This window comes from Sardina pilchardus, chromosome 1, assembly GCF_963854185.1.
Source record: "Sardina pilchardus chromosome 1, fSarPil1.1, whole genome shotgun sequence".
NCBI classification, from domain to species: Eukaryota; Metazoa; Chordata; class Actinopteri; order Clupeiformes; family Clupeidae; genus Sardina; species Sardina pilchardus.
Window position 1 is genome coordinate 6,745,992 of NC_084994.1, and position 20,260 is coordinate 6,766,251.

The window sequence follows — 20,260 nt, forward strand, 5'->3', positions numbered from 1 at the left end:
AAAAACAACAGGAAACATGGTTATCTGCTACTGCATTATCTGTACTATTTATTTTGTTGATTTATGTCCGTTTGTAGTGTTTGTGCAGCAGAGCTGCTTCATGGTTTCACATGCTTGTGTTACCAACGTAACATTATATCCAAAAGATATGCCACACCGGTGCAAAAATTCAGCCTGGTGCACCGGGATGTGCTGTATACCGCCCAGCACTACCTGATAGTACCTTTAATCTTCAATCTAGGGTTTATGAAACAGGCCTCAGCTTAGGTTTCAACTGATGTGGACGTACCTGCAATTGTTGCTGGTGGAAGAAGAGATCCAGTGGACTGGACGGAGCCTGGTCAGAGTAATTACACAACACAAAATCATTTGTAACAGCTAAAGCCGCAGATATTAGGGTTACAGACACAAATGAAAAAAAAAAATACTATGTGAAGAAAAAAAAGCATTCTTAAACGATATCTGACAACAGTCATAAATATCAATAAAGTATCATTGACGTGCATGATATGTGTCATGCTATAGGTATGACAGTTACATGTCGCCCTTACAGTATGTAGACCCCTGCTTTAACAACATTAATGGATTAACAACCGGCAAAAACTATAGAACTATAGATTTCAAACTTACTACAGGTCACAAAACATATTTTGACTGGTGTTATTTCAAAAACAACATAAATGAATGTTATTTCAAACTGAACAGAAAAAATATTTTAATGGCATGGGATCTTTGATGACTTCTGTCCAGCTGCACTCACCCCCACTGAGTTCAAAGGACTGATCTGGATGGATGGATAGATAGATGGATGGATGGATGGATGGATAGACAGATAGATAGATAGATGGATAGATAGATGGATAGACAGACAGAGAGACAGACAGACAGACAGACAGACAGATACTTTATTGATCCAGGAAATTCAAGGTCCCAGTAGCTTAAAGACATCACAGACAACATACAACATAAGGGTAATTCTTCAACTACGGGACTTTTCACGTCCCTGGAAGAAATGAAAAAAAAAAAAAAACGATATAAAGAAACTAGAAATGCAATTCCAAGGAATTACCAGTGCATGAAAATGCAAAAATAGATAGATAATGTAGATATGGTTACTAAGGTGTAGCTAGGGTAAACATGGTGGTTGCATAGTTTACAGAGAGTTGATAGTGTGAAGGTAGACAGTTTAAAGATGAAACATTCCAGTTCTAACTTAACTAATGATTTCTATTCATGTTAAAATGTTGATTAGCTAACTTAGCTAATGATTTCTAGCAGTTACGCTAAAAATGCTTATTATGCTAGCAATGCTAACTTTACTAACAATGCTAACCAGGTTGATTAGCTAACTTAACCGATGATTTCTAGCAGTAATGCTAAAAATGCTAACTATGCTAAATTTGCTAACAATGCTAACCAGGTTGATTAGCTAACTTAGTTGATGATTTTTTTGCAGTTATGCTAAAAATGCTAACTATGCTAACTATGCTAACCATGCTAACTAGCTAACTTGCTAGTGAGGACTTTTATTTTGAAACATTTGTTGCTAGGGTATCCATGGTGGCCACTATCAGGAAACAAGAAGTTACTGCAGTATAATCATGTTGGTTGCTATGGAAACGGTCATAAACACTTAATTTTAATGGTTGCTATGTTGGTTGCTAGGTACATGGAGGTTTCATGTAGTTGACTGGAGGCATAGTGGATGATAACTGACAGTTGGAATGGTTGAACAGTTCAATAGTTGAGTAGTTTCAGTGGTTAAATGATTTAATAATGTATTATTGCAGTGAGGACCTTTATTTTTAAACAGTTGTGGACAGAGGAAGTAGTGAAACAGGATCTGTAGTCTTAATGAGATTGTATGCTTAAAGCCTGAGACAGAAGGTGCCTCTCATATAGCGTTTACGCGTCCTCTCTCGCTCCTCACTGATCTACATAAAGAATGATGGAGCGGCAACAATGGGATAGTCTAGCCCTTCTTTTATCTTTCTTTATGTAGATCATTGAGGATCGAGGAGCGAGGGAGGACATATAAACGCTGCTTGAGAGGGACCCACAGTAAATACTTTAAAAGTTGTATGTAGATAGTCTAATTAATGTTGATAGACAGAATGTTTAATGGATGTTGATAGGCAGATTGTTTAATAGATATTGATTGACAGTTTAATGGGTGGATGAGTGAATGGTCTGAAGAAGATGAATGGATAGAAGGTTGGATGGAATGTGCCTTATATTCTTGTTAAGAGAGACACTGATACAGCTCTCTGAGAGTAGTTGATACAGGTGTAATCAATTTAACTGGCTAGTCTGAGACAGAGTAAATAATTTAAAAGTTGAATGTAGATAGTCTAATTAATGTTGATAGACAGAGAGTTTAATGGATGTTGATAGACAGATTGTTTAATAGATGTTGATAGACAGTTTAATGGGTGGATGAGTGAATGGTCTGAAGAAGATGAATGGATAGAATGTTGGATGGAATGTGCCTTATATTCTTGTAGAATGGAGAGACACAGCTCTCTACTGAGAGTAGTGGATACAGATACAGGTGTAATCAATTTAACTGGCTAGTCTTAAGAGAGCCAGCCTGAGACAGAGTAGATTGTTTAAAAGTTCAATGTAGAGCGTCTAATTGATGTTGTTGATAGGCAGACTGTTTAGAATGGGTGGATGAGTGAATGGTTTGAAGAAGATGAATGGATATAAAGTTGGATGGAATTAGGAGGACTTATTTTGATACTGTTGTGCGCAGAGGATACAGGGGAACAGAATATGTAGTCTTCAGAGAGGAGCCTGAGAGAAACTGACAGTTGGTGCCCAGGTGGCTGACCAGCTGGGGTAACATTCTAATTGCTGCCGTGATGTCATAATGAGCAATGCTAAGTCTATGGGGAAATTGTTAATAGTTTTTATCTAATAGTTCAAAAAGTATAAAAGTGACAAAGTTGAAAAGTCAAGTAAGACCTACGTAACAAAGTTTGAATGAAGTTTCTACGTTAAATGGTTCAAGCTCAATTGCGTGCGTTAGAAGAAGAAGTGGAACTAGAAATGCAATTCCAAGGAATTACCAGTGCATGAAAATGCAAAAATAGATAGATAATGTAGATATGGTTACTAAGGTGTAGCTAGGGTAAACATGGTGGTTGCATAGTTTACAGAGAGTTGATAGGGTGAAGGTAGACAGTTTAAAGATGAAACATTCCAGCTCTAACTTAACTAATGATTTCTATCCATGTTAAAATGTTAATTAGCTAACTTAGGTAATGATTTCTAGCAGTTACGCTAAAAATGCTAACTATGCTAGCAATGCTAACTTTACTTACAATGCTAACCAGGTTGATTAGCTAACTTAACCGATGATTTCTAGCAGTAATGCTAAAAATGCTAACTATGCTAACAATGTTAAATTTGCTAATAATGCTAACCAGGTTGATTAGCTAACTTAGTTGATGCTTTTTTGCAGTTATGCTAAAAATGCTAACTATGCTAACAATGCTAACTATGCTAACTAGCTAACTTGCTAGTGAGGACTTTTATTTTGAAACATTTGTTGCTAGGGTATCCATGGTGGCCACTATCAATAAACAAGAAGTTACTGCAGTATAATCATGTTGGTTGCTATGGAAACGGTCATAAACACTTAATTTTAATGGTTGCTATGTTGGTTGCTAGGTACATGGAGGTTTCATGTAGTTGACTGGAGGCATAGTGGATGATAACTGACAGTTGGAATGGTTGAACAGTTCAATAGTTGAGTAGTTTCAATGGTTAAATGATTTAATAGTGTATTATTGCAGTGAGGACTTTTATTTTGAAACAGTTGTGGACAGAGGAAACAGTTAACAGGATATGTAGTCTTCTGAGAGACTGTATGCTTAAAGCCAGAGAAACTGACAGTTGGTGCCCAGGTGGCCGGCCACCTGGCGTAAGATTCTAATTGCTGCCGTGATGTCATAATGAGCAATGTTAAGTCTATGGGGGAAATTGTAATAGTTTTTAACTAATAGTTTAAAAAGTATAAAAGTTACAAAGTTGAAAAATACAAAGCACACATGGCATAAGCAAGACCTACGCAACAACGTTTGAATGAAGTTTCTATGTTAAACGGTTCAAGCTGAATTGCGTGCGTTAGAAGAAGAACTAGAAATGCAATTCCAAGGAATTACCAGTGCATGAAAATGCAAAAAAATTTAGATATGGCTACTAAGGTGTAGCTAGGGTAAACATGGTGGTTGCATAGTTTAAAGAGAGTTGATAGTGTTAAGGTAGACATTTTAAAGCTTAAACATTCCTGTTCTAACTTAACTAATAATTTCTAACAGGTATTCTAAAATGTTAACTATGTTAACAATGCTAACCAGGTTGATAAGTTAACTTAGCATTTTTAGCATTACTGCTAGAAATCATCAGCTAACTATTCTAACATTGCTAACTATGTTAACAATGCTAACCACGTTGATTAGCTAACTTAGCTAATCATTTTAGCAGTTGTGCTAAAAATGCTAACAATGCTAACAATGCTAACCAGGTTGATTAGCTAACTTAGCTAATCATTTTTAGCAGTTATGCTAAAAATGCTAACTATGTTAACAATGCTAACTATGCTAACCATGCTAACAATGCTAACTTGCTAGTGAGGACTTTTATTTTGAAACAGTAGTTGCTAGGGTATCCATGGTGCCCACTATCAGGAATAAAGAAGTTACTGTAGTATTATCATGTTGGTTGCTATGGAAACTGTCAAAAACGCTTAATTTAAATGGTTGCTATGTTGGTTGCTAGGTACATGGAGGTTTCATTTAGTTGACTGGAGGCATAGTTGATGATAACTGACAGTTGGAATGGTTGAACAGTTAAATAGTTGAGTAGTTTCAGTGGTTTAATGATTTAATAGTGTATTATTGCAGTGAGGACTTTTATTTTGAAACAGTTGTGGACAGAGGAAACAGTTAACAGGATATGTAGTCTTCACAGAGAGATTGTATGCTTAAAGCCTGAGAGAGAGAGGGCTGCTGCAGGTGGGGCTGGCCACCTGGCATAAGATTCTAATTGCTCAACGACCTGATTGTGATGTCATAGAGGCCAATGTTAAGTCTATGGGGAAATTTTTAATAGTTTTTAATTTATAGTTCAAAAAGTATAAAAGTTACAAAGTTGAAAAATCATAGCAACCCGATCCATTAGAATACCTACATTACAAAGTTTGAATGAAGTTTCTAAGTTAAACGGTTGAAGAGAAATTGCGGTTAGAAAAAGCTGTCAGCGGAATAATAATAAAGATAATAATAATAAGAAGACTAGGAAGAACAGTACAGTGCATTTTCATGCACTGTAATAATAAGAATACTTTGGAAGAACAGTATAGTGCATTTTCATGCACTATAACTAGAAATGCAATTCCAAGGAATTACCAGTGCATGAAAATGCAAAAATAGATAGATAATGTAGATATGGTTACTAAGGTGTAGCTAGGGTAAACATGGTGGTTGCATAGTTTACAGAGAGTTGATAGTGTGAAGGTAGACAGTTTAAAGATGAAACATTCCAGTTCTAACTTAACTAATGATTTCTATTCATGTTAAAATGTTGATTAGCTAACTTAGCTAATGATTTCTAGCAGTTACGCTAAAAATGCTTATTATGCTAGCAATGCTAACTTTACTAACAATGCTAACCTGAGGGGTATTTCACAAAACCTAGATAAGGGATTAAGCCGGGATTTTTTGGTTATCCTGGATGAACTTACCCTTGACTCGGTTTCACAAAAGAGATGCTACATAAGTTGCCATGGGAATTTATTCTCTGAAGCTAGCCTGCTCCCGACCAGGCTAACAGCCAAGATAAGTTAATTCTAATGGTAATTACATTATCTGATTGGTTCAGCTAGCTGTCATTCAAATCAGACCTGCATGCGATTTTTGAAAGAGCTGTATTCCAATATACTATTTGCTACTTGCATTTACTCGCAAAACACAACAGAATGTCTGCCCAATACCATTTAGATATAATTTAAATTATGGTGGCCTTATAATTAATTACAAAATCGTTGTTTGCATCTTTTTTTGACTGACGTTTGATGAATAGCCTACTGTAGTAGTTGATTGGAAGTGGAGGGGACATATTTCGAAGGTGTTTTCAACTAATTTGGTTTAAAGACAGAATAAATATATATATAGTCATACTTTGTGCATCTTTGCGGAGGCAAGCGCTTTCTTAATGACGTTGCGTGCCGAGACAAGGAAGCTCTCACACGTGGGTGCATGCGTAAATTTGCATTCAGTTGGTCTGACACACCTACTCCCGCTATGTAACAGAAATAATCATGATTCCCCATCCAAAAAAGTAAAACTTTACCTCCTTGTTGTCTATATCAAAAGCGGTTGTTAACTTTGTGTGCAAGACGCTATTTTTTGCGTCTTTTTTATTCCAACCGTGAGTTATTTGGGGGAGAAACGAGAACGCGCACACATCCCGAATAACTTACACCTAGCTTGACATAGACGCTCCTGTTCATCCTGGATTGGCGTTAGTGAAACGAGTTTAGCAAGGATGACTAGAGAACGCTATGTCAAACCTGGCTTTATCGATTATCTTGGATGTCTTAATTCTGCTTTTGTGAAACACCCCTCTGGTTGATTAGCTAACTTAACCGATGATTTCTAGCAGTTATGCTAAAAATGCTAACTATGTTAACAATGCTAACTATGCTAACTAGCTAACTTGCTAGTGAGGACTTTTATTTTGAAACATTTGTTGCTAGGGTATCCATGGTGGCCACTATCAGGAAACAAGAAGTTACTGCAGTATAATCATGTTGGTTGCTATGGAAACGGTCATAAACGCTTAATTTTAATGGTTGCTATGTTGGTTGCTAGGTACATGGAGGTTTCATGTAGTTGACTGGAGGCATAGTGGATGATAACTGACAGTTGGAATGGTTGAACAGTTCAATAGTTGAGTAGTTTCAATGGTTAAATGATTTAATAGTGTATTATTGCAGTGAGGACCTTTATTTTGAAACAGTTGTGGACAGAGGAAGTAGTGAAACAGGATCTGTAGTCTTAATGAGATTGTATGCTTAAAGCCTGAGACAGAAGGTGCCTCTCATAGCGTTCACGCGTCCTCTCTCGCTCCTCACTGATCTACATAAAGAATGATGGAGCGGCAACAATGGGATAGTCTAGCCCTTCTTCTATCTTTCTTTATGTAGATCATTGAGGATCGAGGAGCGAGGGAGGACATATAAACGCTGCTTGAGAGGGACCCACAGTAAATACTTTAAAAGTTGTATGTAGATAGTCTAATTAATGTTGATAGATAGAATGTTTAATGGATGTTGATAGGCAGATTGTTTTATATTGATTGACAGTTTAATGGGTGGATGAGTGAATGGTCTGAAGAAGATGAATGGATAGAAGGTTGGATGGAATGTGCCTTATATTCTTGTTAAGAGAGACACTGATACAGCTCTCTGAGAGTAGTTGACACAGGTGTAATCAATTTAACTGGCTAGTCTTAAGAGAGCCAGAGTACTCTTAAAGCCTGAGACAGAGTAAATAATTTAAAAGTTGAATGTAGATAGTCTAATTAATGTTGATAGACAGAGAGTTTAATGGATGTTGATAGACAGATTGTTTAATAGATGTTGATAGACAGTTTAATGGGTGGATGAGTGAATGGTCTGAAGAAGATGAATGGATAGAATGTTGGATGGAATGTGCCTTATATTCTTGTAGAATGGAGAGACACAGCTCTCTACTGAGAGTAGTGGATACAGATACAGGTGTAATCAATTTAACTGGCTAGTCTTAAGAGAGCCAGCCTGAGACAGAGTAGATTGTTTAAAAGTTCAATGTAGAGCGTCTAATTGATGTTGTTGATAGGCAGACTGTTTAGAATGGGTGGATGAGTGAATGGTTTGAAGAAGATGAATGGATATAAAGTTGGATGGAATTAGGAGGACTTATTTTGATACTGTTGTGCACAGAGGATACAGGGGAACAGAATATGTAGTCTTCAGAGAGGAGCCTGAGAGAAACTGACAGTTGGTGCCCAGGTGGCTGACCAGCTGGGGTAACATTCTAATTGCTGCCGTGATGTCATAATGAGCAATGTTAAGTCTATGGGGGAAATGGTGATAGTTTTTAACTAATAGTTTAAAAAGTATAAAAGTTACAAAGTTGAAAAATACAAAGCACATATGGCATAAGCAAGACCTACGCAACACAGTTTGAATGAAGTTTCTACGTTAAACGGTTGAAGCTGAATTGCGAGCGTTAGAAGAAGAAGTTTAATAACTAGAAATGCAATTCCAAGGAATTACCAGTGCATGAAAATGCAAAAATAGATAGATAATGTAGATATGGTTACTAAGGTGTAGCTAGGGTAAACATGGTGGTTGCATAGTTTACAGAGAGTTGATAGTGTGAAGGTAGACAGTTTAAAGATTAAACGTTCCAGTTCTAACTTAACTAATGATTTCTATTCATGTTAAAATGTTGATTAGCTAACTTAGCTAATGATTTCTAGCAGTTACGCTAAAAATGCTTATCATGCTAGCAATGCTAACTTTACTAACAATGCTAACCAGGTTGATTAGCTAACTTAAAGGAGAATTCCGGTGTGATATTGACTTTAAATGTGTTGAAACATGATACCGAGTGTGAGCGATTGTCTCAGAGCTGATTTCGACCTGTCAGCTGTTCTCCGAAACCCGGCGGGAGCTTAGAAATAGTCAACCAGGTTTTTAACGTTTGTGCCTCGGGCATCGAACTGCCGTGCAAATAAATCACTGTTTTACACCATTAATGAGGCTCAAAGTAGCTCCACACTTTATTGGTAGACTTCTGAGGGCCCTGACATTTAAAACGAGACATCGAGAACTTTGAAAAAGCACTGGTTGTTTACTTACATGACTGTTTATTCAGGCAGTCACTTTCGAAAGTTTAGCGGTAGCAGCCATCTTGAATCTAGTCACGTGACTGATTCGTGACTGGTTCACGTAATCGCTATGTCTATGCGTGCACTAGTCATGAATCAGTCACGTGACTAAATTCAAGATGGCTGCGACCGGTAAACTTTCGAAAGTGACTGCCTGAATAAACAGTCATGTAAGTAAACAACCAGTGCTTTTTCAAAGTTCTCGATGTCTCGTTTTAAATGTCAGGGCCCTCAGAAGTCTACCAATAAAGTGTGGAGCTACTTTGAGCCTCATTAATGGTGTAAAACAGTGATTTATTTGCACGGCAGTTAGATGCCCGAGGCACAAACGTTAAAAACCTGGTTGACTATTTCTAAGCTCCCGCCGGGTTTCGGAGAACAGCTGACAGGTCGAAATCAGCTCTGAGACAATCGCTCACACTCGGTATCATGTTTCAACACATTTAAAGTCAATATCACACCGGAATTCTCCTTTAACCGATGATTTCTAGCAGTAATGCTACAAATGCTAACTATGCTAACAATGGTAGATTTGCTAACAATGCTAACCAGGTTGATTAGCTAACTTAGTTGATGATTTTTTGCAGTTATGCTAAAAATGCTAGCTATGCTAACAAAGCTAACCATGCTAACTAGATAACTTGCTAGTGAGGACTTTTATTTTGAAACATTTGTTGCTAGGGTATCCATGGTGGCCACTATCAGGAAACAAGAAGTTACTGCAGTATAATCATGTTGGTTGCTATGGAAACGGTCATAAACGCTTAATTTTAATGGTTACTATGTTGGTTGCTAGGTACATGGAGGTTTCATGTAGTTGACTGGAGGCATAGTTGATGATAACTGACAGTTGGAATGGTTGAACAGTTAAATAGTTGAGTAGTTTCAATGGTCAAATGATTTAATAGTGTATTATTGCAGTGAGGACTTTTATTTTGAAACAGTTGTGGACAGAGGAAACAGTTAACAGGATCTAGTCTTAATGAGATTGTATGCTTAAAGCCTGAGACAGAAGGTGCCTCTCATATAGCGTTTACGCGTCCTCTCTCGCTCCTCACTGATCTACATAAAGAATGATGGAGCGGCAACAATGGGATAGTCTAGCCCTTCTTCTATCTTTCTTTATGTAGATCATTGAGGATCGAGGAGCGAGGGAGGACATATAAACGCTGCTTGAGAGGGACCCACAGTAAATACTTTAAAAGTTGTATGTAGATAGTCTAATTAATGTTGATAGACAGAATGTTTAATGGATGTTGATAGGCAGATTGTTTAATAGATATTGATTGACAGTTTAATGGTGGATGAGTGAATGGTCTGAAGAAGATGAATGGATAGAAGGTTGGATGGAATGTGCCTTATATTCTTGTTAAGAGAGACACTGATACAGCTCTCTAGCTGAGAGTAGTTGACACAGGTGTAATCAATTTAACTGGCTAGTCTTAAGAGAGCCAGAGTGTACTCTTAAAGCCTGAGACAGAGTAAATAATTAAAAAGTTGAAGGTAGATAGTCTAATTAATGTTGATAGACAGAGAGTTTAATGGATGTTGATAGACAGATTGTTTAATAGATGTTGATAGACAGTTTAATGGGTGGATGAGTGAATGGTCTGAAGAAGATGAATGGATAGAATGTTGGATGGAATGTGCCTTATATTCTTGTAGAATGGAGAGACACAGCTCTCTACTGAGAGTAGTGGATACAGATACAGGTGTAATCAATTTAACTGGCTAGTCTTAAGAGAGCCAGCCTGAGACAGAGTAGATTGTTTAAAAGTTGAATGTAGAACGTCTAATTGATGTTGATAGGCAGACTGTTTAGAATGGGTGGATGAGTGAATGGTTTGAAGAAGATGAATGGATATAAAGTTGGATGGAATTAGGAGGACTTATTTTGATACTGTTGTGCACAGAGGATACAGGGGAACAGAATATGTAGTCTTCAGAGAGATTGCCTGAGAGAAACTGACAGTTGGTGCCCAGGTGGCTGACCAGCTGGAGTAAGATTCTAATTGCTGCCGTGATGTCATAATGAGCAATGTTAAGTCTATGGGGGAAATTGTAATAGTTTTTAACTAATAGTTTAAAAAGTATAAAAGTTACAAAGTTGAAAAGTCATAGCACACATGTCCTAAGTAAGACCTACGTAACGTAGTTTGAATGAAGTTTCTACGTTAAACGGTTCTAGCTGATTTGCGTGCGTTAGAAGAAGAACTAGAAATGCAATTCCAAGGAATTACCAGTGCATGAAAATGCAAAAATAGATAGATAATGTAGATATGGTTACTAAGGTGTAGCTAGGGTAGACATGGTGGTTGCATAGTTTACAGAGAGTTGATAGTGTGAAGGTAGACAGTTTAAAGATGAAACGTTCCAGTTCTAACTTAACTAATGATTTCTATTCATGTTAAAATGTTGATTAGCTAACTTAGCTAATGATTTCTAGCAGTTACGCTAAAAATGCTTATTATGCTAGCAATGCTAACTTTACTAAAAATGCTAACCAGGTTGATTAGCTAACTTAACCGATGATTCCTAGCAGTAATGCTAAAAATGCTAACTATGCTAACAATGCTAAATTTGCTAACAATGCTAACCAGGTTGATTAGCTTACTTAGTTCATGATTTTTTGCAGTTATGCTAAAAATGCTAACAATGCTAACTATGCTAACCATGCTAACTAGCTAACTTGCTAGTGAGGACTTTTATTTTGAAACATTTGTTGCTAGGGTATCCATGGTGGCCACTATCAGGAAACAAGAAGTTACTGCAGTATAATCATGTTGGTTGCTATGGAAACGGTCATAAACACTTAATTTTAATGGTTGCTATGTTGGTTGCTAGGTACATGGAGGTTTCATGTAGTTGACTGGAGGCATAGTGGATGATAACTGACAGTTGGAATGGTTGAACAGTTCAATAGTTGAGTAGTTTCAGTGGTTAAATGATTTAATAGTGTATTATTGCAGTGAGGACCTTTATTTTGAAACAGTTGTGGACAGAGGAAGTAGTGAAACAGGATCTGTAGTCTTAATGAGATTGTATGCTTAAAGCCTGAGACAGAAGGTGCCTCTCATATATAGCGTTTACGCGTCCTCTCTCGCTCCTCACTGATCTACATAAAGAATGATGGAGCGGCAACAATGGGATAGTCTAGCCCTTCTTCTATCTTTCTTTATGTAGATCATTGAGGATCGAGGAGCGAGGGAGGACATATAAACACTGCTTGAGAGGGACCCACAGTAAATACTTTAAAAGTTGTATATAGTCTAATTAATGTTGATAGACAGAATGTTTAATGGATGTTGATAGGCAGATTGTTTAATAGATATTGATTGACAGTTTAATGGGTGGATGAGTGAATGGTCTGAAGAAGATGAATGGATAGAAGGTTGGATGGAATGTGCCTTATATTCTTGTTAAGAGAGACACTGATACAGCTCTCTGAGAGTAGTTGACACAGGTGTAATCAATTTAACTGGCTAGTCTTAAGAGAGCCAGCGTGTACTCTTAAAGCCTGAGACAGTAAATAATTTAAAAGTTGAATGTAGATAGTCTAATTAATGTTGATAGACAGAGAGTTTAATGGATGTTGATAGACAGATTGTTTAATAGATGTTGATAGACAGTTTAATGGGTGGATGAGTGAATGGTCTGAAGAAGATGAATGGATAGAATGTTGGATGGAATGTGCCTTATATTCTTGTAGAATGGAGAGACACAGCTCTCTACTGAGAGTAGTGGATACAGATACAGGTGTAATCAATTTAACTGGCTAGTCTTAAGAGAGCCAGCCTGAGACAGAGTAGATTGTTTAAAAGTTCAATGTAGAGCGTCTAATTGATGTTGTTGATAGGCAGACTGTTTAGAATGGGTGGATGAGTGAATGGTTTGAAGAAGATGAATGGATATAAAGTTGGATGGAATTAGGAGGACTTATTTTGATACTGTTGTGCGCAGAGGATACAGGGGAACAGAATATGTAGTCTTCAGAGAGGAGCCTGAGAGAAACTGACAGTTGGTGCCCAGGTGGCTGACCAGCTGGGGTAACATTCTAATTGCTGCCGTGATGTCATAATGAGCAATGTTAAGTCTATGGGGGAAATGGTGATAGTTTTTAACTAATAGTTTAAAAAGTATAAAAGTTACAAAGTTGAAAAATACAAAGCACATATGGCATAAGCAAGACCTACGCAACAAAGTTTGAATGAAGTTTCTACGTTAAACGGTTGAAGCTGAATTGCGAGCGTTAGAAGAAGAAGTTTAATAATAACTAGAAATGCAATTCCAAGGAATTACCAGTGCATGAAAAGGCAGAAATAGATAGATAATGTAGATATGGTTACTAAGGTGTAGCTAGGGTAAACATGGTGGTTGCATAGTTTACAGAGAGTTGATAGTGTGAAGGTAGACTGTTTAAAGATGAAACATTCCAGTTCTAACTTAACTAATGATTTCTGTTCATGTTAAAATGTTGATTAGCTAACTTAGCTAATGATTTCTAGCAGTTACGCTAAAAATGCTAATTATGCTAGCAATGCTAACTTTACTAACAATGCTAACCAGGTTGATTAGCTAACTTAACCAATGATTTCTAGCAGCAATCCTAAAAATGCTAACTATGCTAACAATGCTAAATTTGCTAACAATGCTAACCAGGTTGATTAGCTAAGTTAGTTGATGATTTTTTGCAGTTATGCTAAAAATGCTAACTATGCTAACAATGCTAACTATGCTAACCATGCTAACTAGCTAACTTGCTAGTGAGGACTTTTATTTTGAAACATTTGTTGCTAGGGTATCCATGGTGGCCACTATCAGGAAACAAGAAGTTACTGCAGTATAATCATGTTGGTTGCTATGGAAACGGTCATAAACGCTTAATTTTAATGGTTGCTATGTTGGTTGCTAGGTACATGGAGGTTTCATGTAGTTGACTGGAGGCATAGTGGATGATAACTGACAGTTGGAATGGTTGAACAGTTCAATAGTTGAGTAGTTTCAATGGTTAAATGATTTAATAGTGTATTATTGCAGTGAGGACTTTTAATGTGAAACAGTTGTGGACAGAGGAAACAGTTAACAGGATATGTAGTCTTCTGAGAGACTGTATGCTTAAAGCCAGAGAAACTGACAGTTGGTGCCCAGGTGGCCGGCCACCTGGCCTAAGATTCTAATTGCTGCCGTGATGTCATAATGAGCAATGTTAAGTCTATGGGGGAAATTGTAATAGTTTTTAACTAATAGTTTAAAAAGTATAAAAGTTACAAAGTTGAAAAATACAAAGCAGGCATGGCATAAGCAAGACCTACGCAACAACGTTTGAATGAAGTTTCTACGTTAAACGGTTGAAGCTGAATTGGCTGCGTTAGAAGAAGAAGTTTAACTAGAAATGCAATTCCAAGGAATTACCAGTGCATGAAAATGCAAAAATAGATAGATAATGTAGATATGGTTACTAAGGTGTAGCTAGCGTAAACATGGTGGTTGCATAGTTTACAGAGAGTTGATAGTGTGAAGGTAGACAGTTTAAAGATGAAACATTCCAGTTCTAACTTAACTAATGATTTCTATTCATGTTAAAATGTTGATTAGCTAACTTAGCTAATGAATTCTAGCAGTTACGCTAAAATGCTAATTATGCTAGCAATGCTACTTTACTAACAATGCTAACCAGGTTGATTAGCTAACTTAACCGCTGATTTCTAGCAGTAATGCTAGAAATACTAACTATGCCAACAATGCTAAATTTGCTAACAATGCTAACCAGGTTGATTAACTAACTTAGTTGATGATTTTTTTGCAGTTATGCTAAAAATGCTAACTATGCTAACCATGCTAACTAACGTACGCTAACCATGTTAACTAGCTAACTTGCTAGTGAGGACTTTTATTTTGAAACATTTGTTGCTAGGGTATCCATGGTGGCCACTATCAGGAAACAAGAAGTTACTGCAGTATAATCATGTTGGTTGCTATGGAAACGGTCATAAACACTTAATTTTAATGGTTGCTATGTTGGTTGCTAGGTACATGGAGGTTTCATGTAGTTGACTGGAGGCATAGTGGATGATAACTGACAGTTGGAATGGTTGAACAGTTCAATAGTTGAGTAGTTTTAATGGTTAAATGATTTAATAGTGTATTATTGCAGTGAGGACTTTTATTTTGAAACAGTTGTGGACAGAAGAAACAGTTAACAGGATATGTAGTCTTCTAAGAGACTGTATGCTTAAAGCCAGAGAAACTGACAGTTGGTGCCCAGGTGGCCGGCCACCTGGCGTAAGATTCTAATTGCTGCCGTGATGTCATAATGAGCAATGTTAAGTCTATGGGGGAAATTGTAATAGTTTCTAACTAATAGTTTAAAAAGTATAAAAGTTACAAAGTTGAAAAATACAAAGCACACATCGCGTAAGTAAGACCTACGCGACATAGTTTGAATGGAGTTTCTACGTTAAGCGGTTGAAGCTGAATTGCGTGCGTTAGAAGAAGAACTAGAAATGCAATTCCAAGGAATTACCAGTGCATGAAAATGCAAAAATAGATAGATAATGTAGATATGGTTACTAAGGTGTAGCTAGGGTAAACATGGTGGTTGCATAGTTTACAGAGAGTTGATAGTTTGAAGGTAGACAGTTTAAAGATGAAACATTCCAGCTCTAACTTAACTAATGATTTCTATTCATGTTAAAATGTTGATTAGCTAACTTAGGTAATGATTTCTAGCAGTTACGCTAAAAATGCTAATTATGCTAGCAATGCTAACTTTATTAACAATGCTAACCAGGTTGATTAGCTAACTTAACCAATGATTTCTAGCAGTAATGCTAAAAATGCTAACTATGCTAACAATGCTAAATTTGCTAATAATGCTAACCAGGTTGATTAGCTAACTTAGTTGATGAATTTTTGCAGTTATGTTAAAAATGCTACCTATGCTAACAATGCTAACTATGCTAACCATGCTAACTAGCTAACTTGCTAGTGAGGACTTTTATTTTGAAACATTTGTTGCTAGGGTATCCATGGTGGCCACTATCAAGAAACAAGAAGTTACTGCAGTATAATCATGTTGGTTGCTATGGAAACGGTCATAAACACTTAATTTTAATGGTTGCTATGTTGGTTGCTAGGTACATGGAGGTTTCATGTAGTTGACTGGAGGCATAGTGGATGATAACTGACAGTTGGAATGGTTGAACAGTTCAATAGTTGAGTAGTTTCAATGGTTAAATGATTTAATAGTGTATTATTGCAGTGAGGACCTTTATTTTGAAACAGTTGTGGACAGAGGAAGTAGTGAAACAGGATCTGTAGTCTTAATGAGATTGTATGCTTAAAGCCTGAGACAGAAGGTGCCTCTCATGGCGTTTCCGTGTCCTCTCTCGCTCCTCACTTATCTACATAAAGAATGATGGAGCGGCAACAATGGGATAGTCTAGCCCTTCTTCTATCTTTCTTTATGTAGATCATTGAGGATCGAGGAGCGAGGGAGGACATATAAACGCTGCTTGAGAGGGGCCCACAGTAAATACTTTAAAAGTTGTATGTAGATAGTCTAATTAATGTTGATAGACAGAATGTTTAATGGATGTTGATAGGCAGATTGTTTAATAGATATTGATTGACAGTTTAATGGGTGGATGAGTGAATGGTCTGAAGAAGATGAATGGATAGAAGGTTGGATGGAATGTGCCTTATATTCTTGTTAAGAGAGACACTGATACAGCTCTCTGAGAGTAGTTGACACAGGTGTAATCAATTTAACTGGCTAGTCTTAAGCGAGCCAGAGTACTCTTAAAGCCTGAGACAGAGTAAATAATTTAAAAGTTGAATGTAGATAGTCTAATTAATGTTGATAGACAGAGAGTTTAATGGATGTTGATAGACAGATTGTTTAATAGATGTTGATAGACAGTTTAATGGGTGGATGAGTGAATGGTCTGAAGAAGATGAATGGATAGAATGTTGGATGGAATGTGCCTTATATTCTTGTAGAATGGAGAGACACAGAGAGTAGTGGATACAGATACAGGTGTAATCAATTTAACTGGCTAAAGAGAGCCAGCCTGAGACAGAGTAGATTGTTTAAAAGTTCAATGTAGAGCGTCTAATTGATGTTGTTGATAGGCAGACTGTTTAGAATGGGTGGATGAGTGAATGGTTTGAAGAAGATGAATGGATATAAAGTTGGATGGAATTAGAAGGACTTATTTTGATACTGTTGTGCGCAGAGGATACAGGGGAACAGAATATGTAGTCTTCAGAGAGGAGCCTGAGAGAAACTGACAGTTGGTGCCCAGGTGGCTGACCAGCTGGGGTAACATTCTAATTGCTGCCGTGATGTCATAATGAGCAATGTTAAGTCTATGGGGAAATTGTTAATAGTTTTTAAGTAATAGTTTAAAAAGTATAAAAGTTACAAAGTTGAAAAAAACAAAGCAGGCATGGCATAAGCAAGACCTACGCAACAACGTTTGAATGAAGTTTCTACGTTAAACGGTTGAAGCTGAATTGGCTGCGTTAGAAGAAGAAGTTTAATAATAACTAGAAATGCAATTCCAAGGAATTACCAGTGCATGAAAATGCAAAAATAGATAGATAATGTAGATATGGTTACTAAGGTGTAGCTAGGATAAACATGGTGGTTGCATAGTTTACAGAGAGTTGATAGTGTGAAGGTAGACAGTTTAAAGATGAAACATTCCAGTTCTAACTTAACTAATGATTTCTATTCATGTTAAAATGTTGATTGCTAGAAATCATTAGCTAAGTTAGCTAGTTACGCTAAAAATGCTAATTATGCTAGCAATGCTAACTTTACTAACAATGCTAACCAGGTTGATTCGCTAACTTAACCGATGATTTCTAGCAGTAATGCTAAAAATGCTAACTATGCTAACAATGCTAGATTTGCTAACAATGCTAACCAGGTTGATTAGCTAACTTAGTTGATGATTTTTTGCAGTTATGCTAAAAATGCTAACAATGCTAACAATGCTAACAATGCTAACTATGCTAACCATGCTAACTTGCTAGTGAGGACTTTTATTTTGAAACATTTGTTGTTAGGGTATCCATGGTGGCCACTATCAGGAAACAAGAAGTTACTGCAGTATAATCATGTTGGTTGCTATGGAAATGGTCATAAACACTTAATTTTAATGGTTGCTATGTTGGTTGCTAGGTACATGGAGGTTTCATGTAGTTGACTGGAGGCATAGTGGATGATAACTGACAGTTGGAATGGTTGAACAGTTCAATAGTTGAGTAGTTTCAATGGTTAAATGATTTAATAGTGTATTATTGCAGTGAGGACTTTTATTTTGAAACAGTTGTGGACAGAGGAAACAGTTTAACAGGATATGTGTAGTCTTCAGAGAGATTGTATGCTTAAAACCTGAGAGAAACTGACAGTTGGTGCCCAGGTGGCCGGCCACCTGGCGTAAGATTCTAATTGCTGCCGTGATGTCATAATGAGCAATGTTAAGTCTATGGGGGGAATTGTAATAGTTTTTAACTAATAGTTTAAAAAGTATAAAAGTTACAAAGTTGAAAAATACAAAGCACACATGGCATAAGCAAGACCTACGTAACACAGTTTGAATGAAGTTTCTACGTTAAACGGTTCAAGCTGAATTGCGTGCGTTAGAAGAAGAATAATAAAAAGTTGAAGTTGAAGAAGCCTAGGAAGAACAGTACAGTGCATTTTCATGCACTGTAATAACTAGAAATGCAATTCCAAGGAATTACCAGTGCATGAAAATGCAAAAATAGATAATGTAGATATGGTTACTAAGATGTAGCTAGGGTAAATATAGTGGTTGCATAGTTTACAGAGAGTTGATAGTGTGAAGGTAGACAGTTTAAAGATGAAACGTTCCAGTTCTAACTTAACTAATGATTTCTATTCATGTTAAAATGTTGATTAGCTAACTTAGCTAATGATTTCTAACAGTTACACTAAAAATGCTTATTATGCTAGCAATGCTAACCAGGTTGATTAGCTAACTTAACCGATGATTTCTGGCAGTAATGCTAAAAATGCTAACTATGCTAACAATGCTAAATTTGCTAACAATGCTAACCAGGTTGATTAGCTAACTTAGTTGATGATTTTTTTTGCAGTTATGCTAAAAATGCTAACTATGCTAACAATGCTAACTATGCTAACTATGCTAACCATGCTAACTAGCTAACTTGCTAGTGAGGACTTTTATTTTGAAACATTTGTTGCTTGGGTATCCATGGTGGCCACTATCAGGAAACAAGAAGTTACTGCAGTATAATCATGTTGGTTGCTATGGAAACGGTCATAAACACTTAATTTTAATGGTTGCTATGTTGGTTGCTAGGTACATGGAGGTTTCATGTAGTTGACTGGAGGCATAGTGGATGATAACTGACAGTTGGAATGGTTGAACAGTTCAATAGTTGAGTAGTTTCAATGGTTAAATGATTTAATAGTGTATTATTGCAGTGAGGACCTTTATTTTGAAACAGTTGTGGACAGAGGAAGTAGTGAAACAGGATCTGTAGTCTTAATGAGATTGTATGCTTAAAGCCTGAGACAGAAGGTGCCTCTCATAGCGTTTACGCGTCCTCTCTCGCTCCTCACTGATCTACATAAAGAATGATGGAGCGGCAACAATGGGATAGTCTAGCCCTTCTTCTATCTTTCTTTATGTAGATCATTGAGGATCAAGGAGCGAGGGAGGACATATAAACGCTGCTTGAGAGGGACCCACAGTAAATACTTTAAAAGTTGTATGTAGATAGTCTAATTAATGTTGATAGATAGAATGTTTAATGGATGTTGATAGGCAGATTGTTTAATAGATATTGATTGACAGTTTAATGGGTGGATGAGTGAATGGTCTGAAGAAGATGAATGGATAGAAGGTTGGATGGAATGTGCCTTATATTCTTGTTAAGAGAGACACTGATACAGCTCTCTGAGAGTAGTTGACACAGGTGTAATCAATTTAACTGGCTAGTCTTAAGAGAGCCAGAATACTCTTAAAGCCTGAGACAGAGTAAATAATTTAAAAGTTGAATGTAGATAGTCTAATTAATGTTGATAGACAGAGAGTTTAATGGATGTTGATAGACAGATTGTTTAATAGATGTTGATAGACAGTTTAATGGGTGGATGAGTGAATGGTCTGAAGAAGATGAATGGATAGAATGTTGGATGGAATGTGCCTTATATTCTTGTAGAATGGAGAGACACAGCTCTCTACTGAGAGTAGTGGATACAGATACAGGTGTAATCAATTTAACTGGCTAGTCTTAAGAGAGCCAGCCTGAGACA

At 36.8% G+C, this 20,260-nt stretch overlaps 1 protein-coding gene across 4 annotated transcripts in view; it reads right to left on the bottom strand.

Annotated features, from left to right (window-relative positions):
* The window catches only part of LOC134082201 (mucin-2-like), a 99,204-nt gene that overhangs the window by 20,806 nt on the left and 58,138 nt on the right, over window positions 1–20,260 (bottom strand). For all 4 annotated transcript variants that reach the window (XM_062537878.1, XM_062537866.1, XM_062537853.1 and 1 more), the window contains 2 exons: window positions 761–784; window positions 290–337 (listed from right to left, as the gene is read on the bottom strand). In XM_062537878.1, coding sequence (XP_062393862.1) covers window positions 772–784 — 13 coding nt within the window. In that variant the 3' untranslated portion in view covers window positions 290–337; window positions 761–771. The remainder of the gene's footprint in view (window positions 1–289; window positions 338–760; window positions 785–20,260) is intronic.